Below are 13439 nucleotides of genomic sequence, written 5' to 3'. Positions count from 1 at the left end.
AAGAGGCGGGGATGGAGCCAGTAAAGGTGAGTGTAGGTGGTGAGTTAGGGAGGGGATAGGTCAGTCCAGGGAGGACGGACAGGTCAAGGGGGCGGGATGAGGTTAGTCAGTAGGAGATGGGGGTGTGGCTTGAGGTGGGAGGAGGGGATAGGTGGGAGGAAGAACAGGTTAGGGAGGTGGGGACGAGCTGGACTGGTTTTGGGATGCGGTAGGGGGATATGTCGGGGAAACCAAGCGGAGGCTCGGGGACCACTTTGCAGAACACCTACGCTCGGTTCGCAATAAACAACTGCACCTCCCAGTCGCGAACCATTTCAACTCCCCCTCCCATTCCTCAGACGACATGTCCATCCTGGGCCTCCTGCAGTGCCACAACGATGCCACCCGAAGGTTGCAGGAACAGCAACTCATATTCCGCTTGGGAACCCTGCAGCCCAATGGTATCAATGCAGATTTCACAAGCTTCAAAATCTCCCCTCCCCCTACCGCATCCCAAAACCAGTCCAGCTCATCATCGCCTCCCTAACCTGTTCTTCCTCCCACCTATCCCCTCCTCCCACCTCAAGCCGCACCCCCATCTCCTACTGACTAACCTCATCCCGCCCCCTTGACCTGTCCGTCCTCCCTGGACTGACCTATCCCCTCCCTAACTCCCCACTTACACTCACCTTTACTGGCTCCATCCCCGCCTCTTCGACCTGTTTGTTTCCTCTCCACCTATCCTCTCCTCTATCCATCTTCTATCCGCCTCCCACTCTCTCCCTATTTATTTCAGATCCCCCTTCCTCTCCCCCTTTTCTGATGAAGGGTCTAGGTCCAAAACGTCAGCCTTTATGCTCCTATGATGCTGCTTGGCCTGCTGTGTTCATCCAGCCCTGCACCTTGTTGTCTCGGATTCTCCAGCATCTGCAGTTCCTACTATCTCTGAGATAATAAGATGGTGGGTTTAACCTGAGGGTCACCACTCTTCAGGCAAGGTTGAGAGAACCTTCATGGTGACCCCAGCCAGTACACGAGTTGAACCAACGCTGTTTGCATTGTAAAGCAGCCAACTAGCTAACTAGTCTAACCAAACCCCAGAAAGCCTATTGATATAAATGTGCACTTCTTTACAGATGCCTGCTAGTACAATGTGAAAGTTAGCCACAAGGGGTATAGTTACTCTTTGAAAAGAAAGCTGTACAGTGTTCAGCAATCACGCATAGGCAAACATTTATCTGAAGTGAACTTCTGTGTGATCCTTTTCCCTGGTCTCTTCAATCTTAGGTTGTATCTCATAATACAACTTACAAGATGTTTATTTTATGGGAGGTTTATTTATTATGCTGCAAATTTTTTTAGGTATGTTAAAGTACAATAATATTTTGAGGAAAAATTAGCAAAAAAAAAACAAAATTATCATTTTATTGTGTATGGCCTGTTTCAAATGCACTAGAATTGCAATTTTATTTCCTGTGAGATTGTTGTTTTTGATTGTTTGTAATAGAACCAGTCTAATTCTACAAGTGAATCAAAAATTGCTGAACTTTTTAAATAGCACAAATAAGCCTTTTTGATTAATTTGAATTATTTCAAGCCATTTCTTTTGAATCTACTTGTCCTGTTTGAGCTTTCAGTTATCCAACATTTGCATGTAAAATTTTACATCCCACATGATTCAATGTTATCCATTCTTATCTATGCCTTCATTTTTCTCTTCCAAGTATCATACAACTACTTTCCTTATCCAGCTAAATTTTTAGTACAGGTGGATTCACCCTAATTAAGGCAGAAAGATTGATAAATCATACAGTCATTTTTGTTTCTCAAGAGTATTGAAACAGGTATTTCTCACTCTGTAATAGTCTCTGAATATAATGAGAAATTTAGATTGTTTGTAAACTTTGTTTACTGAAACATAAGCTATGTTCTATGTGGCCAAGATGATCTTGACTTTTCTCCAGATTTCATTCCAGTTGACAGGAATCAAAGCTTAAGCTAGCAGTTTGTAAGTTTACATATTCTGCTTCTTTAAGTCAACACAGAATGTATTAAAATATCCTGGTGCTCTTTAACATGATTTATGACACATAAAAAGCCTGTCTAAAATTCTAAGTTAATCATTTTAACAGTGAGTGCAATAGAAGTTTTATTTTAAATAACCAATATTTAAATGAAAGCTCCATGGCAAAATTCGTAAAACAACTTTCTCCTTTGCACAATAAGCATTAAACGCTTTGTTAATTAATTCTAAAATGAACCAGTCTCTCAAATGAATCAGACTGACAGGAAGATACATTTTCAAGAACACTTGCTTGGCCTCATTTATCATATTTAATTTGTGTGATAGGCAGCTTTGGGACCTGGTAAACTATATAAAATAACATGAGCCTTTATTGATCACACTCATTCAGCACACCATACCTTCTCCCACAAAACAAGATGCACTACCAACAAAAAGAATGCTCCCCTGAGGATTTTTGATGACTTGATCAGACACTTCTACATGGACAGCTATACTACGGTAACTGGCAGGGGCTGGCATGAAAGAAAGTCAAAGAAAAGTTTACGTCACGGAGAATTCCACCCTCTCAGCGGAAAGCAGTTTCATTGTGGTGAGGAGCTCTCATGGGAAGAGAGGGGCAAAAAGAATAAAGTCCCATAAAGTTGACTTTGCCAACTAAGTGCTTTGATGCAAGAGGAAAAACAATATGAAACGAATGTTATTGCATAGACTTGTCTCATGTAAAGAGTTCTCCAGGGTGGGACAGGAGGGATGCTTCAAGTAGGATATAATAAATGAGACTATGGTCCTATCTCACTTACTTCCTGTCAACACAGGATACAGACCTACTGTCTCTGTTCTGTGCTGCCAACTTGGGCATTATATGGAAACTCCTCCTTGTGGATTATGCTCCTTAGTAGGAAATACTTTCAACCTACTACCAAGATTTTAACATATCTTTTTGAAACATATAATTATACTTAAATCTACAAAACAGACACTGATTTAAATGTATTTTAAGATTGTTGTAGTTTAAGTTACTTGCAATAAAGTGATGTTCATTGGAGGGTACATTATAAATTTACTTAAAAACCATATGCCTAGCAAACTGTACATTTTAAATTTGGTTTAAATAATAATTGTATGGAGATTATTCAAACTAATTAAGTTAGAAATGTTTATGATTACTGATAAGTGCAAAACATTTTTCACTCAATTTTACTTAATACGGCCAGGTCTAAATAACTGCATCAAAAATATAATTTCATTTTTATTGATTGGCAATTTTTTTAAATTTAAAATTTATATAAATTTTACTCCTACTTTCTACTTAGTAATGCATTTTTCTTTTCAACTATTCCTACTGTTTCTCTGGTAATCTTACATTTCCTACTTTCATCATTGTAAAAATATTTGGCTAGATGACAGGCAAAACAATTCACTACATGAGAAGCACTGCGAGGATGTGTTGAAATGCAATGAGAATTCAAATTTTGCTTTGAGTTTCTTCATCTGATTTTTAAATTTTTTTAATATTTACTTTCATTATTTTGCTTTAACTTCTAGATGACAATAAGACGATTGAATTAGACGTTAAAGGTGGCGGATGATGGAAAAATAACAGAAAGAGTGAGAAAAAGGAGGAACATTAATGTAATGTTCATATCGATGCAGGTGTGATCTCTGTTTAAAATGCTGCACTGTGTCACAAACACTGCATAGTCTCTGTATTCTCTACTTATTCCAAATCTTCTAAGATTTGATACTAATTGTAGCTGACACAGAAGAATGAATGACAGAGAACCTTGCCAGAATTTGAACTCAAGATCTTTTGGCACCAGTACAATACTCACATCATTGACTTAGCTAACCTAGAAGAAGAATCACATGTCAAGGTTATGGACAAATAAGAGAAGATTGAAAAGATGGCAGAAGAAATTTATGGCTGACAGGAATGGAGATGGGAGATCCATTTTAAAATGTCTGAGGAGCAATCTTAGAGCTACAATATTCCCAGTGGTCCTACATTCAACCCAGTGCCCATACTTAGTTTCTCGCATTTTACTGTGACACTTTTAATGCATAGGCACATCTGTCTATAATTACATGCACTGCATTTGCTCATAACTGATTAAAGCGACAAAATGCTCTCATGAGGAGTCATAATGACCAGTGCACGCACATGTATGCACGCACTAACACATTCCTTAACTAAAATACACTTCTTAAATCTTGAAGACAATGCATTTAGGGACAAAAAATACATTTGTAATTGATCAAAGACTAATAGTAATTAATTTACAATTTACTGCATAACCTATTTTTAAAACATTCCTTAAACAGTAAACTGTTGAATCCACATTTTAAAAGTTGCAAGGACAAAACAGTACCCAAAAAAATTAAATGATCATTCAAAAATCAAGAACCGATTTCCAAATTGAATTGAAACTGGTAGGCCAGCATGATTGAGGTACAAAGCTGAAAATAACCAAACCAAATGACTGAAATTTGTTAAAATTTTCAGCTTTGTTTTGATACTTCTAAATTTGACTTTCAGCCAATTGCGTAATTTGTTCTGATCTCTTCACAAGCCAAACCATTTAAACAGCTTAATAAATAAATTATGATAAGCACCGATACAGATTCTGAAAAAAATTCATGAAATAAGTGCTTGAGGTAGTGATATACTTCTAGTTGTTAACTATACTATATAAATACTGCATCCAACCTACTGTTTTCAAAGTGACGGTGAGATCTGGGGCTGTGACCCTGCATGGTATAATTAGCGTCTTTCCTTCTGTCATGTACACGACTTTGGGAACATCTGTGTATTGCTCAACAAAGGGACTGTGTTTGTCTGAAACAAAATCAACATTTTTATTCAGCTGAAACTTAAGGAAATGGTTTTGCCATGCAGAAAATTGCTAGCCCAAAGACAGACTAGTTAAGAGTTCACTTAAGTTTACATGGAAGCATATACAACCTGAAGTTACAGAATTGCACAGACTTTCTTCCAAAGATCTATCAGAATAAAAGCTGAAGTTAGCTTTAGTGTCAATTTTTTCACTAAAAATGGCGCTTGTCTTTAAAACAATCCACACCTGCAACATATTCATTTTGCAGATAAATAGTGTTGAGTGAAGAACATCTTTAAAGTAGTTTTTCAAGCATACCATTTATAGCAAATTCTCACAGACTTTACTCTTGCCATGTTTGTGAATCTCATTGACACCGACACTTTTTTCATTGCCAGTTTCAATAATTCACTGTTACTGAAAATATCCACTAGGTATCACATTTGATCTGTACCGTAGCTTCAATTAGAACATTTGACAGGAAAGAAAATAATGCTACAGTACATTGATTGGTATAATGGGGCGTATACATGAAACTATTTTGATGAACTATTTGTTTCTTTGTAACAGGAGTAATCTTATAATTGCTTTGCCTAACATAACTGAGTTCTACTGGAGTATTATTAGGTTGTTAACTGTGCGCAAAAGCACAAGTAGTCCTATGATATGGTTGTTCTGGCGTGGATGGTCTGAAATGTAGCACCCAATATATGCCTTGTATCTTTGAATACAGTGATTCTACAAATATAGCTTATAGCAATGTGAAAATATTAGCCCTTAATTATGCTGTTGGGTCAAAATTGTTACCAAGCAAGAAAAACAAGCTCTGTGCAACAGTGACAAAGACAGAAGTTTCTGGAAAAGCTCAGCAGGTCTGGCAGCATCTGTGAAGAAAAATCAAGAGTAAACGTTTCGGGTCCGGTGACCCTTTCTGCAGAAGAGTCACTGGGCCCAAAATGTTAACTCTGATTTTTCTTCACAGATGCTGCCAGACTTGTTGAATTTCTCCAGCAATTGCTGCTTTTGTTTCTGATTTACAGTATCTGCAGTTCTTTTGGTTTTTACTTTGTGCAACAGTACTTGCTAACATTTTCTCATTGTCATATATACATTGGTTAGAGTTTAAGAAACACCTGTAAGCTTTCAGCCAAACACTCAGGATCTCTACTGTATTACTCTGTTCCCTTCCACCTTCAGAAACCACTTTTAAAAGTTTTTGTTTCGTACAGCTTTTTCCCCTTTATGCCTTACCTCGAGCAGAGTGTCCATTTGCACTCATAGTCTTGGAAAATTGTCCAAAAGGTTTCTTTGGGTTAACTTCTCTAAGAATAGAAGCTGTTAGTAAATTGTTTCATACAGCAGCTTTACATGCAAATTATAAGTTCATGTAAAGCTAAAATCACTCTTCAGCAAGGCAAAGAACTCCAGTTTAATTGGACATTGGTTAATTTTATAATTCTCAAACAAACTAGGATCACATCATACCACAATTATGGCAATTTAAGCTATGGGATGACAATACTGTTCAAAGCTACAGGTCTGTATAATCTTGCTTTCTGTGGAATATGCTGTTCATGTTCTAATCAGACAGTTCCCAAATTTGTCTGACAGATTTTGTCTCACGACCTTTTAGCGTACTTTGAGTAAGACATTTCTATTGATGTGATCCCATACAAAGAAGAAAGTCAAAAGGAAAAAGATGCCCTGAGAACCTTTTAATTAGACGAAGGGCTCGAGTTTTCCTTTTGTTTGAGGAATGTTGTATTCTTGAAATATTTTTTAAAATGTTATTTTGTGACATAATACACACCCTCAATGACTTTAACCAGGGAGTAAAAATAATTGCTCCCTTGTGGACTATTCAGAAATGGTACGGGATGAAGAAAAGAGCTACTTCCATGCATAAAGATTATTGCCATGTGGCTTCCTGAAACTCACCATGTCATTGTGGAGATCATGAGAAATATTAGGAAGAGTTGCTGGATATTGCTGCATGCAGACATTGTGTCACCAGCAACTGAAGCTATGGGACTGCTACTTACATTAAATTCAAAGCCATTAGTGCTGAGAACTGGAGCAGGAATAGATAACCATATGCAGCCATTAATTCAGTGCACAAAGTAAACTAGTCAAAGTATGCAAATTAATGTGAAACTGAAAATATCTAATGCAGGTAGATGTCATTCTTATTTTTGTGTAATTCATATACTTACTAATAATGATGTACTGAAATGGAAGAAGTTATTTTTGTTTTAATTCATTTTGAGGCTGGTTTAAATTCAAATAACTTGCAATCTAGCGATGTAGGCATTAGCAATGTCCAGCTTTTTACCCGATGGATTATGGATCTCAAATAGGGAAGCAATGGAGTCATTGTAATTGTCTTCAATATTTCTGAACTATGGTAAAATCAGTGCTTCCTTCATCAATGTTATACAATGATGTCCGTTAGAAATACATATGTGGAACAATGAATGAAGATAGGGCTGGGTTTAACTGTACTGTTTCCTGTGGTTAAAATTATTAACACAATACTACTTGTTGCATTGCTCTGGGAAAATTCCTATGTCCCCAAAGGTAATAATTCAAATAAGTAACAACAACTTGCATTTTTCAGCACCTATAACGTGTCAATATGCATCACATGAGATTAATCAGACAAAAATTCGCACAAGCTTGCTCAAAGAGGGATGTTTTAAAGATGACTTTGAAGGAGGAGAAAGAGGTGGAGAGACAAAGGGGTTTAAGAAAGGGAATTGTGGGTTTAGGTTAGATGGGTAAAGACATTGCCACAATGTGTGGGATGTAGAAAAGAGCTGAGCTGAAATAAAACTGAATTATTGGAGGGTTGTGGGAATGGAGGAGATTACAGAGATAGAGGAAGGTCTAGACCTTGGGAAAGATTTAAACAGGAGGATGAGAATATTCAGTATTGGTCATTATTTTAATTACCAAAACAGCTTTGTCTAAAACAAAATAAAACAGTCCCCAGTTACTGAAAACTTTTAATCAGTCAATAGTTGATACTTGAAGACTATGAAAATCCTGGATCTAATCATCAGTCTGATTGATTTCCACCAAGGTGCTTATTAGGGTGTTACAATTGACTTGTTGTCACGGAGGTAAGGAGAGGAATATTGGTAAAGATTCCAGCTTATTGTCACATTCCAGCAGACTGGATGGAGGTACAAATATATGGACATGTAGTTATAGTAGGATCAGGAATAGCTGAAGTGTTTGCTACAATCAATGGGATACCATCATTCATAAGCAAGATTCATACGTTTGTAGTACACAATTGAGCACATGTGGAACCATAGTCTAGCAAAGATCATTCAGGAAAGAATTGGAATACAGGACAGAACATCATTTTCTTTTTATTTAAAAATGAAAACCCTATGCAAGTCCCGAGGCAATTTAGATCAGATTCAGTAAAAAAGGAGGAAATTTGTTAACCGCATTGAAAATATGGTTTCACCTAATCAACAATGTAGTTGAAACAAAGTCCAGCATTGATTAAATATAAATAAACATAAAAGTGATTGCAAATTATACAGAAGCACAGAATTTTTCATTACTTTAATACTAGTAACTACATAATACTACAATAAAAAGTACACATGCTGATAAGAACAGCAATTTTTAAAGGCATGCATGACACTTTCTCAATAAACTGAAGGCACCTTTGGTGTGGTTTATGTACTTCCAAACAATGCAAACTCAGAATTTGCACTTTAAATCTGGGAAAACAGCAGATCAGTGGCCCTCATGGAGCTAATTTGGGAAGTTGAATAAACAATGTCCTGCCACAGGAAACAATAGAGAAGTACTACTGAATCTAATTCTACTCGCTTCAGTTTCCCAAGCACTATTAAAAACCCTGGAGGGATTATTTTAAATTAAAATCAACATTGAATTCATTGCTATTTATCAAGCATAAGGTCTGCTGGTTACACTATAATATTCATCAATTAGGTGTCTCATAAGACCCTTGTCAGAAATAGTCAAGTGTATTTTCTTTTCATTTTTCACTTTCAGGATAGGGAGTCACCAGCCACAAACTGATGTGTCCTTGTAAAGGATATGGTAATCTTCTTTTTGATCCACTAAGTGCCTTTGCATGAGTGTACCCCCACCAGAAACTCAGAAGCAATCCTAACTGGATTTGCTATTCACACTTCCTGAATGCCTGGAAAATGTAGTGCCCCTCCCCAGTGGTGGGGGAGCATTTGATCCAACAGTAGGGGCTACACTGTATTCCCATCTCAGCCCTAATTTAGTCCAGAATTGGAAAGCTAATGGAAAGCATTTCTATATGATCTCTAATTAAGGCCTATTTAAATGCATCATCCCATTGCTAACAGCCCTTCCAATAAGCTAAGCGTTGAAATTTTCAGTAAGACTGTCACATTTTAGCAACTGCCTGACTTCAAACTGGCTGCACGGTGGTGTGGATCATAGACTAGAGGCCGGAAGAGTTTAGAAGGCAAGTAAGTATAATTTGTAAAATTTAAATGGCTTATTTGCTTGCATTTAAAAGTTCATGGCACTACATTTTACCAGGCATTCTAGAAGTGCGAATAGCAAATCCAGTTAGTATTGCTTGTGGGCTTCTGGTGGGAGTTCATGGCTCACTGGAAGAGCGTTAAGAAATTGTAAAATTAGAGGGTCCTCTGTAGCATCTCACAAGTGGCTCACCCAAGAAACATTTTTGCTCATAGATGCTGTGCGACTCAAAATCATGACAAATGTGCTTAGAGTGGATTGGAAGACACCCATAAACAGATCAAGAAGTAGAGGGCACAGCTTTAAAATTTTTGCAAAAGAAGGAAATGTGAGGCGAGTAAAAAAAAATCTTTCAGATAGCAAATAATTAGTGTTTGGATTGCACTGCATGGAGGTATCATGCAAGCAGTTTCAATTGAGGCATTTAAGAGAGCATTAGATATTTGTACATTATTTAAATAGAAACAAACAAAGTTATAAGGAAGAGCCAGGAGATTGGCACAATTTTGTGATTCTGTGAATTCAGCAGGGTCACAAATGATCAGGCATCACAGCTCAGAGGGAGCAGAGTTCAGTACCAAGACAAATCAGCTGATGCCCTGTAAACCCCTTCAGCCCAAGACAGATGATCATGAAGACAGCAATTTTGTTGCTGCCAATAAGGTGGTTGGTCCTGGCACACTCCAGAGGAGGACCACCTTCCTTTCTCTCCTACTGCAGGACTTCCAGTTCCCCTGTGCCGTCTGGGCTCCATGTAGTGCAGTGGTAGGCACTGGTACAAACCCTACCCCTTAGGCCAAGTAGCAGCCACTGTGATAATCTGCATGAGTGATGGCGTCCCCATGACATTTAATTGGCTGGGAAACCCACCTCTATGTGAATTAAGGGCTCAGTCCTGGTAAAATTTCAGAAGTAGGTAACATTTCTGGTGGAGATGTTTCTAGGCCCCCTAAAAAAGTCTATCTCCCGTTCCCTGCCTCAAGTGACAAATCTTGCCCAATTGCCTCAATGCTCTTCTATGCTGTTGATTTTTATGATTGTATTTACCCACTGTATAGCTCCATTTGTCAGGTGTTGTTCAAAATTTGGTGTAATTCTGACCTGCTTCCTTGTTTCTCCTAGTCACTTTTTAAACATTTTATTTCTAACAGAATAAATATACATTGAATGTAAAGTATTCTAAACTTAACAGAAACAAAAGAGATCTTCATAAGCCAAAAACAACTACAATGTTTGTCTTACCCTTAACAAATATATAGAGTGCAGTCTTTCTTTGTCGGGCATTTGAAGATGAGCTATTGCAGTGATAGTATCCTGTGTCCTTAGCCTGAGTTTTGCTTAAAGTCAGGTTACTCCAGAAAGGTCTATTGCTGACTCCACTGTTAAAATTAATTATACTCAGTCTTTCAGTTCCATTAATTACATGATTTGGCCAGGACCATGACACATGTGATGATCCCCTGTGAAAATAAAAAGGTAAAACATTACAGAATCCAGTTTATCTTTTTCATTGAAGCAAAATCAGATTACTTAGAAATATCATCTTTAAGTTAAGCTTCAATGTTACCACTTTACTGGCTTGTGTCATCTTAAAGAAAAAGAGTGGAAATGGTGAAATAAAACCAGAGAATGTTTAAAATAAACATTAGGTTAGTCAACAACTGTAAACAGAAAATGCTAATCTGGAAACCTCTTAGCTTGTTTTAATCTCCTACTACCAATGAAAGGAAGTGTGGGAAGTCACAATAAAACATCCTGGTACTCTCTGACCTGGAATTTGTAGATCCTACTGCAGTGGAAAAGTTAGCAAGTGGGCATGGAGAATTGCATAGGAGGGCAGGAATCAGACCCATGGCAGTGGGAAAACTGTAAACAATTATGGGGAATTGGTGACAAATTGGTAATGTCGCTAGACTAGTAATCCAGAACCCCAAGCTAATGTTCTGTAAATTCAATGGAATTCAATTTTAAAAAAAATTGGAATTGTAAACTAGTTTAATGGTGATTGTCAATTATCATAAAACCCATCTGGTTCACTAATGTCTTTCAAGGAAAGAAATCTGCTGACCTTGATTGTTGGTCTATACTCAACTCCAGACCCACAGCAATGAAGCTAACTCTTAAGTACCTCTGAAATGGCCTCACAAACTACTATAAAATCCGTTGAAAGGAAAAAACTAGATAGACCATCTGGCATCAACCTAGACACCATCAATGGAAGCGACAAAACTGCAAACTTCTCAACAACATCTGAAATCTTGTGCCAAAATTGGGAAAGCTGTACCACAGATTAGTCAGGCACCAGAGGGATATAGTCATACTCATGGAATCATACCTAACAGCCAATATTCTAGATGCTACCATCACCATCCTTGGGTTTGTCCTGTTCTACTGCCAGGACAGACCGACCAGAGGTGGCGGCATAGCTGTACACAGTTAGGAAGGAGTTGCCCTGGGAGTCCTCAACATGGGGCCTGGACTCCATGAAGTCTCATGGCATTAGATCAAACCTGGGCCAGGAAGCCTTCTGCTCATTACCACTTATTGCCCCACCTTGGCTGATGAATCATCACTCCTCCGTGTTGAACAACACTTGGAGGAAACATTGAAGGTTTCTCTGGGTGGGTGACTTCAATGTCCACCACAAAATGTGGCTCAGTAACACCACTGCTGACCGAGGTAGTCAAGTCTTCAAGGACAAAACAGCTAGACTGAGTTTGTGGCAGGTGGTGAGGGAACCAACAAGAAGGAAAAATATACTTAACCTCATCCTTAGCAATCTACCTGTAGCTAACCCTAAACCTAATCTTCATCTTTCCATAGCAGTATTTGTAGAATTGATCACTGTATAGTCCTTGCGGAGGCAAAGTTCTATCTTCACATTGGAGATACACTCCATTGTGTTTTGTAACATGACTGTGCTAAATGGGACAGACTTCAAAAGATCAAGCAAGTAAAAACTGGCATCTAACAAATGCTGTGGGCTATCAATAGTAGCAGAATCTCAAATCAACAACCACAATCTGTAATTTCATGTTCCTAGGAGATGCAGCGTGGAGCTGGAGGATCACAGCAGGTCAGAGGAGCAGGAAAGTCGACTTTTCGGGTAAGGACTGAGGAGGGGAAAAGGGAGCTCAGAAATAAATAGAGGGGGAGGATGGGGCTGAGCAAAGGTAGGTGGAGTGGTGATAGGTGGATGCAGGTAGGGGTTTGTGGAGATTGGTCAATGGGAAGGGTGGGCAGATAGGTGAGAAGGATGATGGACAGGTTGTTTTAGATCAAGGAGGCGAGGATGAGAGGGAGGGCTAGACATGGGATGAGGCTGGGGGTGGGGAGAGTTTGAAGCTAGTGAATTCTATGTTGAGGCCATTGGGTTGTATGCTCCCAAGGCAGAATATAAGGCGTTGTTCCTCCAATTTTCATGTGTCCTCATTGCGACATTGGAGGAGGCCCAGGATGGTCACGTCACCAAGGGAGTGGGAAGGGGAGTTGAAATGGTTGGCAACCAGAAGGTGATGTTGATTGGAGCGTACAGAGCACAGATGCTCCATGAATCTGTCCCCGAATCTGTGCTTGGTCTCTCTGATGTAGAGGGACTATAACTTCCCCTCTCCTGTGATTTATAATGCCCTCAATTGCATCTCCTGCATTTCCCACACTTCTGCCCTCAAACCCCCTCCCCCCTAAGAACAATAAGGATAGAGTTCCCTGGTCCTTACATATCACCCCATCAACCTCTGAATTCAACGCATCATCCTCCGCCACCTGCAATCAGACCCCACCACCAGACAGATATTCCCCTCTCTGCCCCTATCTGCTTTCCATAGGGACGGGTCATTCCACGGCTCTCGTCCGCTTCACACTCCCCACCAATCCCACCACACGTAGCACCTTTTCCTGCAACCGCAAGAAGTGCGAGCCCTGCTCCTACATCTCTCTCCTCACCTCCATCCAAAGCCCCAAACAATCATTCTATATCTAACGGGGATTCACCTCCCCACCCCCCACCTCATCCCATGTCCAACCTGGTCTACTGCATCCATTGCTCCTGATGTGGTCTCCTCGACATCAGAAAGCCCAAGCACGGACTTGAT

The 13439-nt window shown here is 39.1% G+C and overlaps 1 protein-coding gene across 1 annotated transcript in view; it reads right to left on the bottom strand.

Annotated features, from left to right (window-relative positions):
• The window catches only part of flt1 (fms related receptor tyrosine kinase 1), a 157869-nt gene that overhangs the window by 137249 nt on the left and 7181 nt on the right, over positions 1 to 13439 (bottom strand). Inside the window, exons 3-4 of the mRNA XM_048597647.1 lie at positions 10588 to 10805; positions 4717 to 4841 (exon numbers count right to left, since the gene is read on the bottom strand). Coding sequence (XP_048453604.1) covers positions 4717 to 4841; positions 10588 to 10805 — 343 coding nt within the window. The remainder of the gene's footprint in view (positions 1 to 4716; positions 4842 to 10587; positions 10806 to 13439) is intronic.

The sequence above is a fragment of the Rhincodon typus genome, chromosome 6 (assembly GCF_021869965.1).
Source record: "Rhincodon typus isolate 14 chromosome 6, sRhiTyp1.1, whole genome shotgun sequence".
Lineage (NCBI taxonomy): Eukaryota > Metazoa > Chordata > Chondrichthyes > Orectolobiformes > Rhincodontidae > Rhincodon > Rhincodon typus.
Note: the sequence above shows the minus strand (reverse complement) of the source record. Positions and strands in the feature narration are given on the sequence as shown.